Source organism: Hydractinia symbiolongicarpus, chromosome 7 (genome assembly GCF_029227915.1).
Source record: "Hydractinia symbiolongicarpus strain clone_291-10 chromosome 7, HSymV2.1, whole genome shotgun sequence".
Taxonomy (NCBI): Eukaryota; Metazoa; Cnidaria; class Hydrozoa; order Anthoathecata; family Hydractiniidae; genus Hydractinia; species Hydractinia symbiolongicarpus.
Window position 1 is genome coordinate 3,835,248 of NC_079881.1, and position 23,743 is coordinate 3,858,990.

General features: G+C 32.8%; 1 protein-coding gene across 1 annotated transcript; it reads right to left on the reverse strand.

Moving 5' to 3' along the window:
- Positions 1-4,092: 4,092 nt before the first annotated feature.
- On the reverse strand, positions 4,093-23,516 carry LOC130648832 (formin-J-like). The gene is made up of 26 exons (XM_057454935.1): positions 23,015-23,516; positions 21,707-21,948; positions 20,936-21,090; positions 20,234-20,314; positions 20,051-20,142; positions 19,514-19,583; positions 19,077-19,239; positions 18,879-18,949; positions 18,573-18,724; positions 18,411-18,494; positions 17,192-17,263; positions 16,976-17,119; positions 16,404-16,906; positions 16,056-16,131; positions 15,790-15,852; positions 15,259-15,386; positions 13,963-14,028; positions 13,612-13,698; positions 13,195-13,263; positions 13,028-13,114; positions 12,518-12,647; positions 11,595-11,647; positions 11,208-11,282; positions 10,055-10,219; positions 9,441-9,497; positions 4,093-8,193 (listed from the first exon to the last, which is right to left on the reverse strand). Exons 1-26 carry the CDS (start codon positions 23,349-23,351, stop codon positions 4,912-4,914), a joined length of 6,504 nt encoding a protein of 2,167 aa, XP_057310918.1. The 5' UTR covers positions 23,352-23,516; the 3' UTR covers positions 4,093-4,911.
- Between the last annotated feature and the right edge of the window lie 227 nt (positions 23,517-23,743).

Genomic DNA, 23,743 nt, shown 5'->3' on the forward strand with positions numbered 1-23,743 from the left:
TTTGCGAATTTTACGCCACGCGAAACTCTTTCATTTAAAGTTTAATTTCCAGGGTTTTTTTCCCGGAGTTGTTTCCGAGGTCATAAATTCCAATGAAAAGTAAGTCAGACAAGGGTGGGTATATGAAACAATATAAAAGTCTATTTTATAAATACGTCTTTTTTTCTGGTTAAAGAAATAAGAAAATATATACCAAAAATAAAATTTTATAAAAATATATTTTTCTTTTTTGATGAATGAATTAAACGAAATACAAACTGAAAATTCAAAAAGGTCGATACAAAAATGATTCAATTTTAACTAATACTTTATTGTCGGGAATTGACACGGGAAGAAAATTTTGCGTTTTTATTAAAACAAAACGCGAAATTTATTTGTCATTTCTTGCTATTATTACTTACTTGTGATTTGTTTACTTGTGGTTTACTTAATTGTTTACTTGTGGTTTATTTAATTGTTTACTTGTGGTTTACTTAATTGTTTACTTGTGGTTTATTTAATTGTTTACTTATGGTTAATTTAATTGTTTACTTGTGGTTTTTAATTGTTTACTAGTGGTTTATTTAATTGTTTACTAGTGGTTTATATATTTGCTTGCTCGTGGTTTATTTAATTGTTTACTTATGGTTAATTTAATTGTTTACTTGTGGTTTTTAATTGTTTACTAGTGGTTTATTTAATTGTTTACTTGTGGTTTATATATTTGCTTGCTCGTGGTTTATTTAATTGTTTACTTATGGTTAATTTAATTGTTTACTTGTGGTTTTTAATTGTTTACTAGTGGTTTATTTAATTGTTTACTTATGGTTTATTTAATTGTTTACTTATGGTTAATTTAATTGTTTACTTGTGGTTTTTAATTGTTTACTTGTGGTTTACTTAATTGTTTACTTGTGGTTTATTTAATTGTTTACTTATGGTTAATTTAATTGTTTACTTGTGGTTTTTAATTGTTTACTAGTGGTTTATTTAATTGTTTACTTGTGGTTAATTTATTTGCTTGCTCGTGGTTGTGGAGCTACAACCACAAACAAGCAAGTAGTCACAATGACGTTATTATCCTAAAATATGACCAACCTAATCCAAACGTTTCATTTCCTAAAAAAACTGTATCCCCACCAAAATGACGTTATTACCCTATAAAACCGGTAACCTACTCTAAAAAATGTTTCGTATCTCTAAAAAATGGTCGGCCACTCAAAAATGCATTTTACCCTAAAAAATGCTCAAGCATACCAAAAAAGTTGTTTTATCTCCTCAAGCAATTGTAGTCCCACCCATAATTGTGTTATTTCCCTAAAAATGATTATCAACCTGAAAAACCGAACCTGAAAAATAAAACAAAACAAAAATAAAACTAGAAAACGAAATTCGAAAAATCGAAGTTAATAAAAAATGCAAAATCAAAAAACTTGAGCCAGAAACTACAAAAAAAGATTTTCAAAAAAAGCGTTGGATTTTCACAATCCACCTCGCATCTACAAAGCCGGACGAACTTAAAAACTTCATCATCCAACTCAATGAGATTTTTGCCCAACACTTGTCTCCAATTTTATTTTTTAGCAGGAATAATAGTTTTTAGCTCGAGTTCCTCAATGTGAGTAACAAGACGCTTTCTTTTGCGAGACGGTCTAACCCTTGCAGGCTGAGGTTCTGGCTTTTGCTTGTTCCTTTTAGGTTGAAAAAAGTGTTCATCCTTCGACGCGTCAACAAAATTAAAATTCTTACTCTCCTCAATCTTACCTCCTCTTCGCCCCTTTTGATAGCCGCATGTGAGGGGCCAATCCCTCTTCAACTTCACCACCCTAAAGGAAAAATACAAATGTTTAAGCACGAATTTACGATTTAAAACTTCCGCTATCAAAAAGCCCGCATTTCCAACTCCCACGACAACTCTGAAAGTAAAAAAATCAACAACTTACTTGATACTTTTCCTTTTGTTGCCAACCACACCTATGGGTGCCTTGCCGACTCCAACATCTTCTTCGACACTTCCCCTTCCATCAGTGGCTTCTTCAGCTCTTCACTGCGATACCGAAACCACGTAGGATTTGAAATACACATCACTACATCCGAACTAAAGCTACTAGCACTGTTATATAGCACAAAGTAACAACAAAGAGTCTGAAAAAGAATAGAAAAACAACCAAAAATGTTGTATAGCTAAGTTCGCTAGTTTTATCATCCGATCACATTTTTAAATGTGTTAAAACGAAAAAAACATTCCCGAAAAGCTATGAAAAAAACGCATGTCTTACCAGTTGAATACAACTAACAAAGAAACTTGCTTTAGCAACGGTTAATATTCTGGTGAGTTTCCATAGAGATGATTTGCGGCCAAGACCAGTAATAATGGCATGCTCTTTGACGTCATATATTTGGTAACGCTTTTTTGCACCAATGCAAAAATTGCAAAAACGCTTTAACATTGTGTCTACAAAAATACAACTGCACGATTGTAGATAGGCTTCTCGCGGTCAAGTATGTAAAAGTTCGAATGTAAAAATTAGAAACGCTAAACCATTCTATTTATCCCGCCTAGTGACAAGGAGTTTAACCTTTAACTTCTTCCCCAAGTGGGGCTTTTGCCTTTTTGACATCGAGGCCGTCACAGTCGTCAGGCAATAAGGCGCTAGCGGCTTTGCCATAGGCAACAAACCCTGGGGACGAGGATGTGTAACCCTTGGGATACGAATACCTGGTTAATGAGAGAAGCAAAGCTGTACTTTAGCCCTTTGCATTTGATCCTCAGAAGGTCTCGTTGTCGAAAGATGTAGAGCGTGTCCCCGCAGAAATATGAAGATTGAAATTAAAAACGGAAATGTTATTCTGTTGTTAGGAGAGAATCTCATAGATGCTTTAAACAATCGTTCGCGCTATTTCGAGATGGAAAAGCGAATAAGGCCCTGTGAACGAGGTTGTCGAGGTACTTCGTAGGTAAAAAATAAATAACAGATCTGTTAGTTTTAATTCAACTTATCCCTAGATTCTTTTTTTTGCTTTGTTATATTGAGAACGACCTCAATAAAAAACAAGAAAAGGGCCCTGGAGTCGAATTGAAGTGTACTTTTATATTATGGCGGGTACACGTATCGAGGCAACCTCGTTTCCAGGGTATTTTGCGTTTTTTAATAAATTTTATTTTTGGTCGTTCCGTAATAACGGCTCAGGGCTCACAAGACCCTGGTGATGAGGTTGGAATTGAGGCTGCATACAATGTTGTTCGCAATTAATTTCATGGTGAAGTTACTTCACTTTTTTTAAGGTGGTCCTATAAGGATGTATGGACATAATCGCCACTGTTGACCAAGTCACATGGGATTGCTTCACATTGCATGGATCGAGCCCTAGCTATAGCATCAGCACTATAAATGAGTAAAGAAACACAATAAAAAACACAATAATGGTGTTCACTACAGTTACCTAATTATTATAGGTCTGTGGTCATGGATAAACCTTGAAGATAGCTTACGATCAATGTTTGCAAAAAGAGTAAGGCAAAACCAACTTTTGCACCTGTATAAATAACTTGAAGCATATTTGCTTAACCAGAACGGAATCATAGAGGCAATTCTTTGAATAAACTCCCTGACGACGCTCCTACGAGCTTATTTATATGGAAAAGCTTCAGATTATCTAACTCTCATTTTAAAACACCTGAAATCATCAGTCCGTCTGAAATTTGTGTCTGCCGAATTTTTGAATTGTGTTTAAAAGTTTTTTTGTCCAAGTTTTTTCGCCAAAAATTTCGTTCCTAATGTAAGAGAATTTATGATGATTCCAGATGTTTTAGGAGATTTTTTCGATTAGCTGGGAAAATAAATTCAAAAATTCAGGTGATTTTATAGGAGAATTTGAATTAGTGAAAGTGTTACTTAGAATCAAGAATAGCAAATTGAACAAAAAGAAGACAAATGTACTTCACGAGATTTCATTCTCGCATTAGCTAGTGCATAATATAAATATGTTGGACCTATGTTCCACAAATGAAACCCATTATATATAAAAATTGAAGAACGAACAAAGATCAAGTTTTTCCTGCACGACCTACAACTTGTGATACCATTAGATTGAAAGACAAAAGAGCCGATATTTCATAAATATAAAAATTCATTCGTAGTCAGAAATACAAATCAATATATACATTTAAAAACATGAAACATAAATTAAAATCATACATTAATTTTTATCTTTTATAACCAATTTGGATTAACTTTGTCCCCAGGACTTCCTTAGTTATAGCTAGATTACTTTGGGATATAAAAAAAATTAAAATTTTCCGTATTTCAACTCGAACAAAATTCAAAAGGAATAAAAAAACTTGATTCATTTAAAGTTATGTTGTTTAACCCAAACTGATTTGATAATAAAACAAAACACTCCTCATAAATTAGGAACAAAAGAGAGTAAAGAAAACGGGCTACACCATCTATGAATGGTTAATTCCACGAGCAAAAAATTATTTCGCGGTTTTATAAAATTTATATGCACTAAAAACAAAGCGCATAAAACCGCATATAATCCTGACAGAACTTACAGCAGCTTCCAGTGGTAATTCAATCTTTCTATATATATAAACTTAGGTGAATGTGAAAAAAGGTTATTAGTAGTTGAATTGTCAAGCAAAAATGTGTTAATACAAGATATTTTTAATCCGAGGCAGAGAAGCTTTGCATGTATAACTCCACTGATATCTTTTATAGACCAGTTATGAAAAGTTTTAAATTAACTGGTAAATACGACAAAACAGAGATTTCCCGAAATTTCTCCCAGCTTTTAACATTTGAGACAATTTTTTTGAAAAGTAAGTAAAATAAAAAGATTTTTTAAAATGGTAGCAAAAACTTCTTTTGCGTGCACGACGAAAATGTACCTCAATAAATTAGGTACTCGAAAACAATAACAACTATTTTATTTCTTGTTTTGAGTTACAAGTACTGCTTGGAAACGAGCAATAATCGGTTTCCCGTTTCCTTCCAATGAATTTGGAGATCTTGGCAGAGGAGAAGGAGGGCCAGGGTCCGCAAAATTTGCTTGCTTTTTAGGCTTCTTTGATCTATCTGGCAAAGGTGGCGGACTTTCAGTGTTTTGTTGTGAACAAGCGTTACGATCTGGTTTATCAATGCTTGATAACGAGGTCGTGTTGTGATTGGGTGAACGTCGAGGAAGCGAGACAGGACTATTTTTTATTGATCTTTTTGGCTCGTCATTCAGTATCACATGCGGAACGGAGTACTCCTCAGTAAACACGTTGATCAAATTTTTCTCGACGGGTTGAACAAATGTTGGGCTATTCTGCGTCACCGCTTCAACTTGAATCACTTGCTTTACCGTTGGAGTGAGGCGAGCGGAAGACGAGTCGACGCTTGTATCAGTCGTAAGACTTTGACGATCACTCTGGTGAAAATTTCTCCGAGTCAATTCCGGTGACGGTTCAGGTGAATAATCCGGCGACGGTATTATAGTGCGAAGTAAAGTTTCGTTCCCATGGCGAATATCAACATCATCACTATTAGCAGGAGAAGGTCGTTTCATCCGGTCTTCAAACGCACCATGTAATTTCGGTTTCACTGAACGGTTTATTTCTGGAGGCGTTTCTGGGATGCTGTTTTTACTTGGTTCCATTATGATTTCAGGCGTATTTATACTGATCGGAATGTTACCCTGTGGAACGAGCTTCATGGCCATTCTACCTTCTGGATAGGTAGTGGTGACCAGATCGAACGCAATGTCAATATTCTTTTCTTTAACCATTCCTCCCAAACTTTTCATTTCTGCCGAAGACGCTCTACCGACTGCTTCATTATTAGTTTTAAATTCTTCGATTGGAACTGATTGGTCGTTTACTTCAACATCCACTTCTCTAACGTAGGGCGTATTTTTACGTCTTTGTTCGATTTGTGGAGAGCCTTTCAGCGGTGATTCAGTTCTCGTGTCTTTCATGACAACTTTATCTTCGTCCACTTCCACGATTTCATCGATGACTTCGACTTGTTTGACAAACGAAACATTGTTTGGTTTAGATACAGACTCCTTCTTACGTAAACTTGATCGACGAGGTTTCTTGACATGGTCTTTATTTGGCGAGGAAGGCGCAGATGAATCAGATGATGTCACTGAGGATTGACGCATTTCCTCGGTTTTTTCTGTTTTCCAAAATGGCCGATCAACATCATGGGGGTGAAAAGAAAACTTTATGTCATTCTCAGTGTTTACTTTGTTGTTGTTGTTACTTGCTGCACCGAAGCCATCAACATCACTTGCGTGTGGTGTATAATCGGGAGACGGTATGGTCGGCAGAGCTGGCTTTATCCCAGTTTGAAGGTACTTCAATTCAAAATCGGGTTTATCAAACAAGTGTTTATTACCAGCTGTTCTGAAGAATCTTTGGTTAATACGACTTACTTCTTCGCTTGCTAGAGATATGTCCGATGAAGAGCGGCTGTGATCTCCATCGTAGTTGTTATTGTTTTTGTTGTTGTTTAAACTACCCGAACTAGATGTAGATGATGTGGATATTGGTGAGAGTTGACTTTCAGGTGAGACGGCGTCTTCGACGATATTTACACTACGATTGTCGTTTTCGTTGACGTCGTTGCTATTATTTCTGCTGTTATTATATTCCGTGATAGCAGCTTTTATGACAAGTGCATATAAAGGCTCGTCATCGCACAAGGACTCGTTTATTTCGTCCTCGTTGTCTTTGTTAATCAGATTCTTTTCCAACAAATTCTCTTGTAACATGCTTAAGAAATTTGGTGTTCTGCGTCCCGCCTCCGTCTCGCTGATGTCCAAACCTGTACCAGCGCTAACACCGAGCTTTCTCACACGGTCGTGTTCTTTCTTTCGAACTTCATAGTCTTGTAACGTTTCACGAATAGCACTGGCGTATAATGGTTCAGTCACAGATTTTTTTCTCTTTGTTACATCCTCTAAATCATCTCCAACATTCGGAGCCTTTTCCTTCAACTTCTGTTGCATGATAGTTAGAAAATTGGGCGAATTTATACGACGCATCGTAGGACTGTTGTTGCCATTCGCGTTTCTTTCTTTGTCTTCCTGTCGCTGTTGCTCATAGTCATGTAACGTTTCTTTCATGACACGAGCGTAAAGTGGTTTTTCGTGCTTTGTGATTTTTCTTCGCAACTTCGGCCGTTCAGCCTTCTTTTTTTCCTCTTCTAGTTTGGCTTTTACAAGATTAAGATATTTTGGAGCCATTTGTGGAGATCTGGAGGCTTTTATCGCAGCATTATAGGCACTTTCCTTCACTGGTGATACTTCCGGTGAAGACATATCATTTTTAAAAAATTCCACCGAAGGGTGAGGCAAATCTGATTTTTTCTGGGCCTTGTGGTCCATGAAATCTCCTTCTTCGTTCAGTTTGTCGGACTTTTTGTGATTCAAACTGTTTATCTTTTCTGACATTGTATCTTTTTTATGGATGATTTCACCTTTATCAACTAACGTTGTTTTGGCTAGTGTAGGTTTCGGTGGTAATGGCGGAAGTGACTGACTCCGTGACTCACTTATCGACTCATATATTGGTATTTCGGGGCTGCACGGATTTTGTTGAGTGTTTACGAGAAATTCCCTTTCAGTTTCCGATTTAGAAAGTTCATTGGTTAGAAATTTTTTCCCATTTAAAATGTCCACAGGCGTGAAACGATGAGAGTCTACGGGAGAGCTATTCGAATTGTCGTTTGCATGAGTCGTTTCAATCAACTTATCTTTCCCTGATCTTAACTTTCGATTTGTTTGAGGAGAAGAATGAGGAGAAGAATGAGGGGAAGCCTTCCATGGTCTTGGCGATACATTCGCATCACGAGAGGGAACGTTTTCCACATCAGCGTCAATATTCACAGACACTTCCCATGCGTTGACTACTAGTGGCGGTGCTGTCTTACTGCTTCCGCCTGACAGAGTACCTTTCTTAGGTACCGAAGACAACTTAGCAGCTATTTCTTGTAAAGATAACTTAGGAGTTGGCTCCATTTCTTCCGCGACGCAGATAGTTTTCGACAAATTAGGCGTTCTACTGACAGATGATGTTCTTGACTTTTCTATGCTAGATAACAGAGGGTGTGGTCGCTCAACGGTTGCGTCGATTACGGCAGGTAAAGAAATTCTTCGCTTTGAATTTTCGTCTGTGTTCTTTTTGGCAGGATAAATAACTGATATTCTATCGCGTGATGCCTACATTGGATGAAATAACAAGAAATAAATAAACTATAAAAAAATAAAAAATTTAATCGATAGGTTTGTTAGTCCAAGTTAAACATACAGAACTAGTTAAAGGAGATTAAAAATTAACTATGTTTTAACTATTTATTACATTTTAACAATCGAATTTTAAGTAAAATAGTTTTAACAAAGTTTTGGTAAGTTATTTTTATTACGATTACGTTTGCAATGAATTGTACTGGCTTTGGGCTTGCAATTGACGCGTAGAATGTAAGTTTTGTCCACGATGGCTTGTGTATTCTTTAGCGTGCATTTAAAACTAATGGTCATTTTTTAGGCGAACGAGATACAATAGACTCACTGTATCTTTATCTGGAACAACTATTTTCATAGATGAAGATTTACCGCACATCCGTGTGTCCAGTCTCTACTGGGAATGGCCCACCCCGATCAAACATCATAGCGGTTTTTTAATCGAATTAAAGTGGAAATACTTTGTGCATCGTTAACACACTGCCTAGTAGCGAGTGGGATTCGATCCGCAATCTCCAAAGCTGAGAGCCGCAGACGAACCCACTAGACTGCGTGCAGTAATATGTTAGCGACGCTATCTGGATGGCCTCTATATGAAAATAAGGGTTTGTCATTGCAAATCCGTGTATGTTTATCCGTGTGTCTTCTTTACCAAGAAATATTCCCTTGCTGGTTTGGTAGAGACCACTGCAGTTGCAAATTTTTTGCAAATATGCGTCGCAACGTCAGGGATGTGTGTTTGTGTGTGTGTTATGTGAATTATTACATGGCGAGTTAACTGTGTAGCGAGTTAACTGTGTAGCGAGTTAACTGTGTAGCGAGTTAAATGTTTGTGTTATCTACTTACATGTATTTAACAAACTTTGTTAGGTTCAACAAAACTGTTGTTGCGTATAGAAAACTAATATAAAAAAAAGAATAAAACAGTTAAAATTAAAATTAAACAACAACAATGATTGTAGAAGAATAGAAACACAACTGGATTAAAGTTTTATACGACCACTGTACATTTCTTTATAACAAGTATATTTTTGGTGTTTCTTAACCTTGAAGGAGATTTTCTTCAATTAAAATCGCGTTTCTCATACCAAAAAAAGGTAAATAATAATCTTTATTTAATAGTATTATTTTTATTTATTTTTATTAATCATGTTATTTTTATTACTTTTATTATTATATTATATTTACTTCACTTTCATTTACTTCTATTTTTATTTTTTATTTACCTTTATGCTTCTTTCCTTGTTTTTATTCTGTGCTTTCACCAAATCGTCTTTAGTATTCTACAAAATATAAATATAAATTTCATTACAAGGCTAAGGTTTTTTTGACTTTCAGTTTCCACACGACATTTCATGTTTTATTAAAAATTTTTTCGAGTAACCAATTTGCCACCAATTAGCGTATCTACAGCCTCAGTAAAAATGGTCGTATTTTAGAGTATCTACATCCTCAGTGGAAATCGCTGTGTTTTAGATGTTTCTCGAACTGATAGGATGCGAAGGCTTAACTTTAGTAGGGGTGTAAGTATAAACGTTAAAAAATGCGCTAGCTGGATATTCAACAATGTCCTCTTCACAAAAAACGCCACTTCACAGGCCGGAAAACGCAAAGTCAGGAAATTTTTGCTTATGGCAACAAAAAACTATTTATAATTTTGGATTTGACTAAATGAATTCTGTGTATTATTAGAAAGAATTTTTGCAAGATTAGTGTTACTGAGATAGAAGATTTTTTATCTCTTGTGGTTATGTCTTCATCAACCTTTGCATTAATATATGTCTAGGGTTGCAGTTAAAAGTACTGTCTATTACATTTTTTCCTCCAAGTTATTACTCACCTCTATGTGTTGCAAAAAGACTGCAAATGAACCAAAAAAATCTTCCGTCGTCGTCTTTGTGTAGTCGTCACCAAAAAACTCGACCAATTGTTGAAAGTCGTATTGCATTTGTGTAAATTGTGTTAGTAGTTCATGAAACGAGTGGTGAGCTTCGTTTACAAATTGCTGGAACAGTTAGTCAAGGAAACATGGTAAAATAATATTAAATAATAAGTTTAGCTCAGAGTATAACGAATTTCGCTTCAGGCAACAAAGTAACTTGGTGTGTCTGAATGTGTCAAAATTTCTAAATGAACCACAATAAAACAACAATTTTTGAACATTTTTAAACTGTTTTGACTCATTTTGCCCACACATCTGCCGTTATTAAACCAGAAAAAAATTCTTAAAAAACGGTCTGTGTCACATTTGAGGGTCACATTTTCACTTTCTCTGTGTGCAAAAAATAAAAATAAACTAATGATCCAAATCCTGAAAAATTTCCTAAAAGCACATTTTATGACCATTTTTCTCATTTTGCGCATAAATCCGCCATTATAAAGCTGATAAGATTTTTTCTCAGAAAACTGACTTCGTCATATTCGAAGGTCTATTTTTCCCTGTCATTGCGCATAAAATCAGAAATAAATCAATGATCCAATCCTGAGAAATGTCGTGAAAACCGGATTGGATCATTTTGCGCATTAATTAAATAAAAAAACTAACTTCGACACATTTGAAGGTCTATTGTTCTCATCTTTGTGCAAAAATCAGAAAAACTGATAATCCGGTCATTTTATAGAACCTCACCTCTACCAGTGGGGTTTAACAACAAAAACGAAAACGACAACGAAAACGACAATCACGACTACAACGACAACGACAACAACGACGAAAACGAAAACGACAACCACGACTACAACGACAACAACGACGAAAACGAAAACGTCTACAACAACAACGACGACGACGATAAAAATAACGATTACAGCAACGACAATTAGATAACAAAACAAGCGAGTGTTTTTATTTTAACCAAATATTATGAAACGATAAGCCAAAACTGTGCTTTTGGAAAAATAATAATGATATAACAAGAAAATTCTGATTTTGTTTTGTCGACTTACAAGATTAATATAAATAACACACAAAACCGTAAACATTGAAATGATACGCCCATAACTCTCGCAAACTTATCGTTGCGGTGGTCATCGCGTAATTTCGCCAATCGTAATTCATCTTCAAGATCCTAAAAATAACGCCAATTGCAATGATAAGACTAACGAAAAAATTCACTGAATTTAACGTTATGTAGTAACTAACTTAGAATAATTAAAAATTAATTTATTAAAAATAATTAAAAAAAATTATTTTCCCAAACCCTGATAAATTTACTCACGCTAAAATATTTTCGAATATTAAAAACAATTTATCAAACTACCCAAAAAATAATAACGGCTAAAAAAGAAAAAAACATGTGGTCGCACTAATTACGAAAAACCACAAATCTAACTGGTACTCATAAAAAAACTTTCGCAACAAAATTTACACTCTAACTTACTCTCATGCCTTTTTTCAATTCTTCAATTTCTTGTTTAATCAATTGGCTTGATACTACAAGGAAAATAATTCTAACTCACATATTAATGAAAAAAAAGTATAGCTAACAATAAAAAAATCAATAAAGTGTCACAACATGTTCTTGTAAAACAAAAGAATTTGTTTACCAATTCACTTAGCAACGAAAACATGTAAACAAATAGGGTATTGAAGAAGATAAAAACAAGAATTTTAATGGATCAATATTATTTTCGCACAACATGGTCTTCAAAGGATGAAAAGAAAAAAAGAAATGCAAATATTGATGCTGTGAATGCATCGAGGTATCCCGTGTTGATTGAGTAACAGAGACAAAGTAGGGATAAGTAAGTTTATTTAAATTAGTTGCTTCAGAACTTAGAAATCACAAGATTTTCAAATTTATTGTCAAGTGTTGATTAAAGACAAAAATTTTAAAAATCTGAAATTTTGGAAACAGTTGGAAACACAATTTTATAACATCTCCATTAAAGATTCGGTTTATACTAAAAAAAATTATGTTTTTTTATCGCATTTTTGCTGACAATATATAACTTTCGCTATGAAAAGGCCTTATTCTACAAAAAGTCTGACAAAAACAGTATTTATATTTTATATACTTGTTACAGTAAATACCTAAAAATTTGGGTAAGGTGAGGAATTTTTGTCAAAATAAGCTAAATTTAAACATTTCACGGTAATGCGCGGTAAGTTTCACCCCGTTGCGATGAGAAAAAATAGAAAAAATTCAGTACAACAGTTTTTTGCCCAAGTTACCCTAAAATTTAAATTTCAACCCTGGGATTTCTCTGATATTTTTTAATGTAGCTCAGACTATTCCATATCACTGTTTTGTTTTATAAAAATATAATATGCAAACACTCTTTTATCTCTTGTGAAGCTTACTTTTAGCTGCACGTGGTACACTTTGCAATTCTTGCTGAATCAGCAAAACATCAGGTTTGTTCACCAATAACGTGTTGACAATAACAGACAGCAAGTTCGATTTGTTATCTGACGTTTTTGTAGTTGAAAGCTGGAATGAGAATTATTCAATCAAAAACCATAAAGAAATAATAATAAAGATTCCTTTTTAATTTAAGATCGGAACTCACAAAATTTAGGGAATAAACTTTTGAAAATACATAATTGAGAGGCTACCATAGTTGACCCGAGGAGAAAAATGTTTGCAAAATAGACTGTTTTCATCATTTAAAACGATGTATGTATTATAAAATCTTATTGCTGGTCGTGGTAACTAAAGAAAAGGAGAATTTTTTCTTCTTCTTTTTTTTAAAATAATTCTGGACAATTGCGTTTTTTAATCTCTCGGGTTTTAAGGGGTCTGAATTTTCGCCACACATTATATTTCGAGGAACAGCTCATTTATTCAGTTTTTTACGAAAAAAATGTTACCTTTGATAAAAAGCTTATTTTGAAAGCAGAAGCTCCAGATATCGACTTGTAAGATTTATTCAGAAAGTTTCCAGTGGCTAACACAATCTGAAAATAAACAACGTAAATACATCAAGACAGAATTGTGAATGTAAAAATGTGGTAGTGCTAAAATAAATAATCCATACCTCTAAGATATATCTCAAGTTTTTGCTATGTTGTAGCTGCCTGCAGGCTTCCAACACAGACGCAATGTCCTGTAAAGATATAAAGAAAAACATAGACAAGAAATGTAACAAAGATTTATTTTTTCACTTCGTAATAGTATAGCATTTATGCATTTCTATCATAGGCCACAACTTCCTCGCTATGAATTTATTATTAAGAATTGGGTGATTCAATTCCACCATTTTGTAAATGCAGAGAGAAAAATTGATTTAAAAAATACAATATATAAGATAGTGAAACAGAACCAATCAGAAAAAAAGAATTTATAAATATTAAATCAAAATATCTGGTACTACACAGGTAATATATACTTGAAAGTAAAAAAAAATGAATAAAAAAGAACATGACTTTTTTTTACTATTTTATACAATACTAACCGGTTCCAATTCTTTGATTTTTTCATAAAATTCGGATTTGAAAAGCATCGAGCGTAGCCTTTTCTCATAATTTGTCACTTTTAACATCTAAAACAAACGAGATGTTGTGTGATTTACAAACGAATTTCATGATAATTCTATAAGTATTTGCTAGTCGAACTGTGATATTATGCTGTTCACTATCGTGTAGCGCTTACTGAGATAAAACGCAACAAGAATATCCCGGTTCCAGTTTTCACTACCCTTGTCTACGGAGCCTTCATGACAAGCCTTAGGTTAAACTTTCTGTGCAAATGTTTCTACTACTTATTACTTTTACTAGTATCATGTGAATCAAATAATTCATATTACCTGTTTTGTGAACTTGTCTGCTAAAGTAACCAGGTGATTTTCATCTGCTTCTTCTAGTTCTGACGCCTAAAAATTACAAAAATTTCCAGCAGTTTAATTGGCTGCTTAATACAGAACTAATTTTAAAGGTGAAGGCTTTATGCTCCTAAAGCCTGTCAAATGTGCCATAAAACGTTCGCTTTAAAGTACAATCATAATAGTAAAGCATATAAAAACTTTTAAGCAAATAATTTGAAAAAAAATATAAATACATTTTAGGCAAAAAAAAGTGAACAGTAATACATTTAATTGCGAATAAATTCACTAAAGCCGAATTTCCACTAGGCATTCCAGAACGCGCGGAGCGTGGCAGCTATTGTTTTTTCAGTCTCAAACCCGCTAAAAGCGGTCCGCTCAGCGCGGTTTCAAAAGTCAACTCTACATCGACTTTTACGTGCGTTTTCAAAGCGCTATTCAATTAAGCTGCTTCAAGGCCACGTGATATAAACAACTTTTTTGCGAGAGCAATGAAAAGCATCACCAGTAACTAGATATCACATTGTGGTGACACAACGCCTTTTATTTGTGCTTATCGGCTCTCTCATCTTTGTTTTGCTTTTCGTAATTAAAGCAGCAACCCAAGATAAAAGAGTTTCAGTTTAGTTGTTGAAAAAAAAGTTGACTGTCATACAATGAATTCTCCTTTTAGTTTTCCTTCTTGATACAGCCGTCTTATCTAAAACCGTTTTGCATACTTCTTTGTTTGTTTTCTTTTTTTCTTCATCCAGAAACAACAATAGTTTCAGAAGATTTATTATCTTAAACAGCAATAATTTTCTACGTTGAACGTTCATGTTTACATATTTTTTGTCGTCTAAAGTTTACGCGGTCTTTTTGTTGCTTTTAACAAGTGGAAATCAAAACATAACATTCATAGCGGATTTACAAGCGGCTATTGTTTTAAAACAATAGCCGCCTACGCTCAGCGCGTTTTAGACCGCCTAGTGGAAACTCGCCTTAACCCAATCCAATTCTATTTTTTAAGCTTTTGTTTTTTCTGAACAGTACTTCCCTCTGATTACTTTTTCATGCAAACATATTTTTGTCATTTCTGAACTGCAAAAAGCTTTTCCACAAATCTTATAATTGTAAAATCTCGTAAAAGTTGCGGGTTTATGGTGGGTTAAAATTTTAGATGATAAGCAGCTTCCAGACTACATGCCCATGATTTCCACAAGAATCAAGATGTACCTTAGAACATCTGTTTTTGTATGAAGAAATTAAAACATTAAAAAATACAAAGGAACTCAAACATACCTCCTGTTGGTCAGGAGCACATGTTAGTAGTGTTCTCACATGTGCAGGAGATAAAACTGAAAAATCCATCTCCAAAACAGCATCATAAATCTTTTCTGTTGACAATTTTAGATGGCCCACAAGTATGCCTTAATAGTTAGTATAAGAAAAAAAACCGATGATTCTACACTCTGATAATAATTGACCACAAAATGTGGGATTTCTAGAAAGGATATATATTTTAATACAAATTCCAATAAATTCGAACGACGCCGCCATTCCAATTGGTCAATGTATTTGATAAGACCAAAATTCCTCTTACATTATTTACATGCGTACATTAAAAAACACTTCCAGATTAAAAAGTATTTTCTAAAGTCTAGACATTGAGATGTACCCTTTGCCTTTAACCTTACACCAAGCCCATTGATTATCAAGTTCAACATTAACTTAAGTGTATATATAGAACTTTTGAATCCTTACAATTTGCAGAAGTAATATTAAATAGATTGTATCGGAGTTTTAAATACTACAACATCCAAATCATCTTACCTAAACTATGAGATTTTTTGGAGCACATAATTTCCATCCGTTTTTCTGATTTCTTTTCGGTTGCTGAAGAAAAGAATGAACTTTTTAGAAATCTAATACATGCAAGAAGTCCAGAATATATAACTATTACAAATTCAAATAGTATAGATAATAAACTTATGAGTTGACAAGACATTCGGTAATATTTAGTCGAATTTCAATAAAGCAAGACTGAGTAATTCCAATGCGGATTTTATTGGAAAAAAATGTATATGCAACCCACTTACATTTGGCTGGCTTGTTCACAAATAATTCTTCTATTTCTGAGAAATTTATTATTTCGTTCACAGAAGCATCATTAATCTGAATAGGCATATAAGAATAGAAAAAAATAATACACAAGAATACAATATATAAAAATACAATTACCGCCAAAATATTTATTGATGAACCTGAGTTAGGAATTATAAAAAATAAAAATGGAATGAATAAAAAATATGAAGGACTAAAATTTTAAAAAAGAAACAATTAAGTAAGAAGACAATATGAATGTTGTAATTTTAAGATTCACAAAATTCTACTTTGTAAAATATTCCAGTCTAATGTGACAGATGCCAAACAAACAAATAACAGACCTCACTCCAAACTGTATTCTGGAGGCTTTTTCCTGATATCTTCTCCCAATTCAATCTTTTTAGTTGCATGGCATTTTTGTTTAGATTACTGTGAGAAGCAGATGGTGCCGTAGGTGGCGGTGGTGGTAGCGGTGGAGGAGGTAGTAGAGTTAGTGGAGAGTTACCAGTCTGTGTGTTTGGCATATTCTCAATGGTTTCTAAGTCTTTCACACTCCGATTTAGTGAACCTTTTCTTTTTGGTGGTATTGGGTACTTCACATTGTTTATTTTTGTTATGTCTTGAAAATGGTTGTTCTCCTTCTTAGAGGTTTCTGGAAAATGTACAGTTACTTTTTCAACTAATGACTCCTCTTCGTTTGATGCATGCACACTTTTACTGCCAACAGGATTAGATGAATTGTATGGTACTCTGTGCCTGGCATCAATGTTGTTGTTGCTGTTGTTGTTATTATTGTTGTTGTTGTTGTTGTTGTGGTTGTTATTGGTGTTGTTGCTGTTGTTGCCTAGTTATTGTATATAAAATTTCTTGACATGTTTTGGATATCTTGTTGAAATACAAGCACAAAGCTTACCTTTTAAATGAATCTGTGCAGTTGTTTCTACCAAGTTGTTCCCCAAATTAAGAACCTTGCTATCTGCAGTAAGCAAAGTTACATCTTGTTTTAATTTTCTTAACGTGTTATCGTCTAATGACAATAAGATATCTAGTGTTGAACCTAAATTAAAAAAACGCAAAGAAATAACAAATGCATATCTCAGAGAAGAATGATGTAATCCAGTGGACATACCTTTTTCAATATTCCCAACATCTTTTTCATTAACAAGTTCAGAAGTTATTTCTTCATCAATTGTGGCAAACTCTAGATAATTTAATTTAAATTAGAATGTTTCATGCAATTAGGCAAAAGATGGAAAAAAGAGAAAATCCTTATGCAGCTTTTGGATGTCGAAAAGACAATAACTAAAAAGACAAAAAAAAATTATCAATATAAAAATAATTTAAATTTGTTTATACAATTTAAGATTGGTGTACATTAGAAATAATTTTCAGATTCTTCAGAAGAATTTCTTAATAGACTCGTATTAAAAAAGTCATACATTTACATTCATAAAATTGCATTTTTTTATTACATATTTTTGCAGTATGTAACATATTTATGAATTAATCAAAAATGTTTTAGAAAGTTCAGTAAAATATTTTAAAAATGACAGATCCCTATGCTATTTTTTCCAGTACTAAAAACGTAATATTAATTACATATCCAATATTGTTTGGATACTGTAAATAATAAACCTACGATTACATTTTTGTTAGAATCAAATTTCGCAATTTAGCAAATTTAAATTTAATTTTTTTAAAATTTGAGAACTTTTCTTATCTGCTAATGGATAATTTCAATAAACTTGCGAGTATTTATTTTGTATAACCTAACTTGCATGGTAAATGTTTCTATTCTACACATTGTTTTTTGTAAGAATACCAAACTTCTATTTAGAGTGGTCGTTATTCTTAGCTCTGTAGTTCTAAACAATAGACCTATTGTTTCAAACCTGAAATTGCAAGCCTGATATTCTTAGATCGATATATTTTTATAAAAAATAGCACATAGCGCAATTTTATGGCAATTCATTAAATACTTGAAGGTATTCCATCCTTCATTAACATCAAAGCCTATGTGTCAATTAGATTCATCAAAGGAATAGTCATTCTAAGGAAGTCACTGACTAATGAACTTCTATAGCTGGCACAATGTCAGCAAACTGAATTTTTTCTCTGTTATCAAACACAATGACTTATATTTTACATACATCTATATATTTGTGACAAAATTGATCTCAAGTGTCATTCATTCATTTACATTATTTACATTATTCTACAAAATTGGAAATCCCAGTTTTTGAAAATTTGAAACTTTTCGTTCTTAATGTACACACTTTTCTTGTCACTCATCAGATTGACAGATGTAATAAGATGCTCAGAACAGGAAGTTGTAATACAAAATTTACCTGGGTTGTTTCTTCGTTTTTTCGTAAATGGTGAATGATACAATTTCAAATCATCAAATCCATGTTGATCATTATCGTGGCAAGCTATGCACAATATCAAACGTTTTATTTTTCACACTTCTTGAAACACAAACTCTATGTAACAAAAAAATAACCACCTACATTCTGTTTGTTTTGCCATAAGTGCAACAGCATATTGTTCGAATGTTGGAAGCATCTCTATTGGAAACAGTTGCCCAAGATAATGCAAAAGTTGGAGTTTGTAAGGTTCGTCCAATATCTCTTCAAGGGATGTAAATAACTGCTTCAAATCCCTATTACAAAAAAATTACCAAGTATTTAACAGTGTAAAATTGCTGGTTTTATTTGATCTCACAAGTTCCCAAGAAACAAAATATTCTTGATTCTCTTCATTATATCACATACAATCTAGCTTAAAAATATCTACTGACAATTTCATGTACTTACTTGTGCTGTAAGTAATGTACAAGTGTCTGTCGCAATACAAGCTGTTCTCCATGTGTCAACCTCATCATTATCTATAAAACAATAACAATGTTTTTCAATCATTATGCAAAAATTTAATTTACACACCAAAGTAAAATAAACAATCTTTTCAACTTTTAATTTAGTAACATTTACCAAATTACCAAAATACCAGCATACCTGTTCCTTGAATTCACCACCTAAGCTTTCCTTCACACAATCTCCACTAAGGGCTTGAATTTTGTCTTGAAATTTTCTTTTCTTAGATCCATTTCGAACAAGCAGTTGGAACTGTACACCACTATTCTTCAGTATATGTACAATTTCATCATTGTTATAACCTCTAAACGAGAATTATCATCTTGCCATGATACAATTCATTAACAGATCTCAGATATTAATATTTTTAGTCTACCAAGGTCGTTCTAAAAACCCATGAAATGCAAGAAATATATATATATTTCCTATTTGTTGGCACCCCTTTCCACAAGCCATCAATAATATCTGCTGATGATGCCTGAATTAGCAATAGCTGTAAAAATTACTGTAGATTTTTTCATGAGCTAACAATTTTTACTTAATGAATTGATTAGGTACACGTATATGTACTTAAATACCTGACATCTCTTCCATCCACTTCCAACAGTTTGTCACCTGCAGCCAAGCCAGAAAGATGGGCAGCACTCCCTGAACAATATGAATATAAATCAGAGTATTAGAGTACAGAATCTTTAAAAGCTTTAAAATTCCTATTTAAACTAAAAAAACGTTTTAGAAAAACAGCACACATCTGATTGTTTCAACTCTCATAAAATGTTTTCTTTAGTCACAGACATCTGATCAACATAATCAAACAAATCCAAAGTTTCAATGAGGTTTTCCAATCTCAACTGATGGAATGAATGCCAAAAAATCTTAATAGTTAGGCAATGTTATTTTCACATCAGTATATACACAACAATAGAAAAGTTTTAAATCAGCAGATACAGTGGTAAATTCAACATTTACTTCTATACTTTACTTAAAACTGATGTATTAACTCCTGCAACCTAGGTTAGCATTTTCATCTATCAACCTACTGACCGAGGGAAAATCAAATAGATTGTATAAGACTGATTCTAAAAAAAATGTTATAATTATAAACAAACACTAACCTTTGACCACATTATGAACCGTCACTGGCAACGTATTACGCAGAACTAAGCCAAGCGATTCAAACTGCGACCTTCTCTTCAACAATACCATCCTAGGATTTTTTTGTGAAAAAAGTTACCTTAGGTATAAAAATGCACAATAAAAAGCAAGGTAGTTTACAAACAAGTATTTGCATAACAAACCTTTTCCTGTAGCTTGGCACATGATGTTCATTTCGAATAATACGATCAAATACTGTGCAATGTGAAGATAATAGATATGGTCTAAATGAATCACATTGAATTTCAATTATCTTAAATTTTTTGCAAACACAAAATTATTTGATTTTTTCCACAACATCCTAAAATAATATGTTCATCACAAAAAGGATAAAACTGTTTGATAAAAAAAGTTGATAAAAACAGTCAAGAAGAAAACTGTAGTAGAATAAATAGTTTCCAAAAATTTGTTACCCTGATCATTTTAGCACTCATTTACAGTTAAAAAGAGCAATTTCAATAAAGATTTCAAAGGTACCCTAAGTATCCGTGGGTGCCTATGAATACGTTTTGATGTTAAAAGGGAAGTAAAAAGTTATTTGAGTTGGCTCTAGAGCTTTTGATTTTTAAAGAGTTACGTCTTGAGAATGGATGCTGTAGTTCTGGAGTCAAATTTTAGTATAAATCTATTTGTTTTTTAGTGAATTTAGAAATAATTTAAGGAAAAAAAATGAAATGTTACTAATAATCAAGCTCTCCTAACATCCTTTTCTTTCCATTTTTTAGATTATTTAGGGGAGTTTAGGAGATGTGGCTACTTTATGAAACAAACGGCACACCTCATATACAATAAACCACTTAATTTTGTCAACATAATATGGTAAAAAAATAAACTAAAAAGCAAACCTGATGAACTTCAATAGTCTTTTGTGCAATGGTGTTTTCAGTAATTCAATCAAGCCATATGAAAATGTTCCTATATTTCTATCTGTGATGTATTTCTGTAGCAGCAACATTAAATGCCTCTTCTTTTCATTTTCACCAGCAAGATAATAATTCACCTGAAGAAATATTAATAAATGCTTGAATAGGATAACAGATGGAAATTGTAAATCAATGTATATAGGTTTAAACATTCATAATCTTAAAAAAGCTGAATAAAACAAAATACACTTATTGTGGTTTATGATTAGTAGGTATGTGATTGATATTAATATGTTGTCTCCATAATACAGACTGTAAACAATAGTGAATGTTCTTAGTGGGGCATCAAGTGGTTGTGAAGTTGTGTTGATATCCAGTTGTGTTGTTGTGTGTTGTGTTACGGATCAAGTTGTATTGTGTTCCTGCTGGTTGTGTTTGTGATACCACTGAGTAATCAAGTGAGACAATCAAAGTAAGTCATTATTGTTACTTAACATGTGAGACCAATCATTTTTTATTTAAAAGATTACAGCTTAAATTTTCACCTAAAGCAGTTGTCTAGTTTGATAGAAATGTTAGATATATCTGTATTATATGTTATCTTTTGAAATTTAGTGAGGTCAAAACAACTATAAATACTATGTGCATGTTTACAACACTACTATCAGAAAATATATCCAGGACGCACAAAACGTTAGATATAAGATACTGAGGTTTTGACTAAAAGTCAGTATATACCAATTAGATTATTACCACTTTACTGAAGGAAAATGTTGGTTTAGATTTCCAGCGATTCCTCTCAACATTAACAGCACCAGCAATTAATACCAAGTGTAATTTTGGTGCATGCTTAGCAACTAACTTGTCAACTGAAGCTTTTGATGCCTTGCTAACACGGATTCCATTAATCTCAACTAACATATCTCCAGGATGAATTCCAAGGTGGTAAGCAGGGCTGTTTGGCTGCACGGCAGAGATATATACTGGACCGAGACCTATAACAAATCACAACACAACTTATTAATGCATTAGGGTCACTATTGTAAGCATGTTAATTAGCTTGACCAAGAAATCAGATTTAATATCAAGATTTATAACACGAATCTGTAATGCCTAGATTGTATGTGTTTATTTTTCATTGCTGACACATTTTTTCTATAAGCAACTTAGTATTTGGGTCAGCTATCAAGTTGCTAATGTTTTTATCAACATTGCTGAATAATCGTTGGTTAATTTCTAACTAATTTACGTGAGAAGGAAAAAGAAGAATTCATTTTTTTGGGAAATGAAAGTTCTTGAGCATGCAACATAGATTTGTAGTTTTCTTTTTTTGGAGTTTTATTTCTTTTGTTTTAAAAGTGTGTCTCTTTCTATTTTTACAAATAATTTTGCTTATATTTGCACAGAACTGAAGTTGCTTTCAAATTCAGTTCAGTTGCTTATAAAAAAGTTTTTTATATAAATGTGTATCTGAAAAAGTAATGTTTTAGTTTCTGACATAACAGAAAAACATCAAATCAAATCATGACTTCAGTGATATTAAAAGAAATCAATGGTGCCTTTACATTGTGCTTATAAGACCAAATAACTTGGAAACAGGATCATGACATCAGTTACTTTTCCGCAGGTGGGTTATCTTTTTGTGACTTTACAATTAAATTTATATAAATTAGAAAAATAAAACAAGAATATTTCTACTTTCACCTCAGGTCTTTAATATTTGGATAAATTTTTAAATAAATTTTTTTGCTATGTAATTCCAAAGAAAATATCCTTGAATATTATTACCTGTAAAGGTGAAACGATTTGATTTTCAAAGTTATGCCAAAAAGAAAAGAGAAAAAGGCACTATATATAATATACAAATTATTATTATTATAAATTTGAACAAAGTTTGGTCAATTTCTATTTCTGTTTAATAGAAAGAGATGGTGCATATTCAAAACCACACATTTTTGTAGCAAGTGGATATGCTAATATCAACTAATGGATATGCTAATATCAACACTATTGTCTATGACCTAGTAGTAAATAATACAAAACATGGACAAAGCTATTTACCTTTAAATTGCAAACCATAACCATTGGCACCCCGGTTTAAATCAACAATAATAATTCTGGATATTACAGATATTATAGGTGGTGTGTGTTGTTGAGTTTGAGCAAGCAATATTACTTGCTGCTCGGTAAATTCTTGGACATTTACATCTCCCACTTTTATAATCTGATCACCTGGTAACAAACCAGCCTGCTGTGCTTCAGAGCCTTCTTTAACAGCTACAACAACTACTGGTGAATTACCTTTAAGTGTAAAACCGTACAACTCTGGCCAAGACATACCAAATTTATTTAGCCAGAAGTGAAGTAAAAAGTTTACCAAATTGATTTCTGCTCCCATACATGTTTAAACCTTTCCTACTAATAGGAAAGACGCACAATTTACATATTGATAAGATTACACATCAATAATTTCTTACTATGGTATTTAAGGTGTTGAAATACGTGAATGTAAAAGACTTTTAATGTTTAAAGTTTAATTTTTTTTCTTGCGCGTGTTTTCAGATTTGTTTTTCTTGTGTTTTGATCATTTTGTATATTTTGCAGAAATGAAGAGTTAGGCAACGGCAGTGGTGCAAATTTTATTCTGCATAATACATTATCTTTTAAGTGCTACGTTCAGGGGGTACTTTAAATGAAATTATTTCTATACTTTATATAATAAAAAGGGTACAAAAATTATTATTTGATAAAGATTAATGTCAAATACAAAAAAATATCTATATTCTGTTT

Excerpts from the sequence above, each read along its gene's own strand:
- LOC130648832 (XM_057454935.1), bottom strand. The coding sequence starts at position 23,351 with ATGGGAGCAGAAATCAATTTGGTAAACTTTTTACTTCACTTCTGGCTA. Across the intron at positions 20,143-20,233 it reads GTGCCAAGCTACAGGAAAAG|GATGGTATTGTTGAAGAGAA; the intron begins GTTTGTTATGCA and ends AAAAAATCCTAG. Across the intron at positions 8,194-9,440 it reads ACAAGGAAAGAAGCATAAAG|GCATCACGCGATAGAATATC; the intron begins GTAAATAAAAAA and ends CATCCAATGTAG.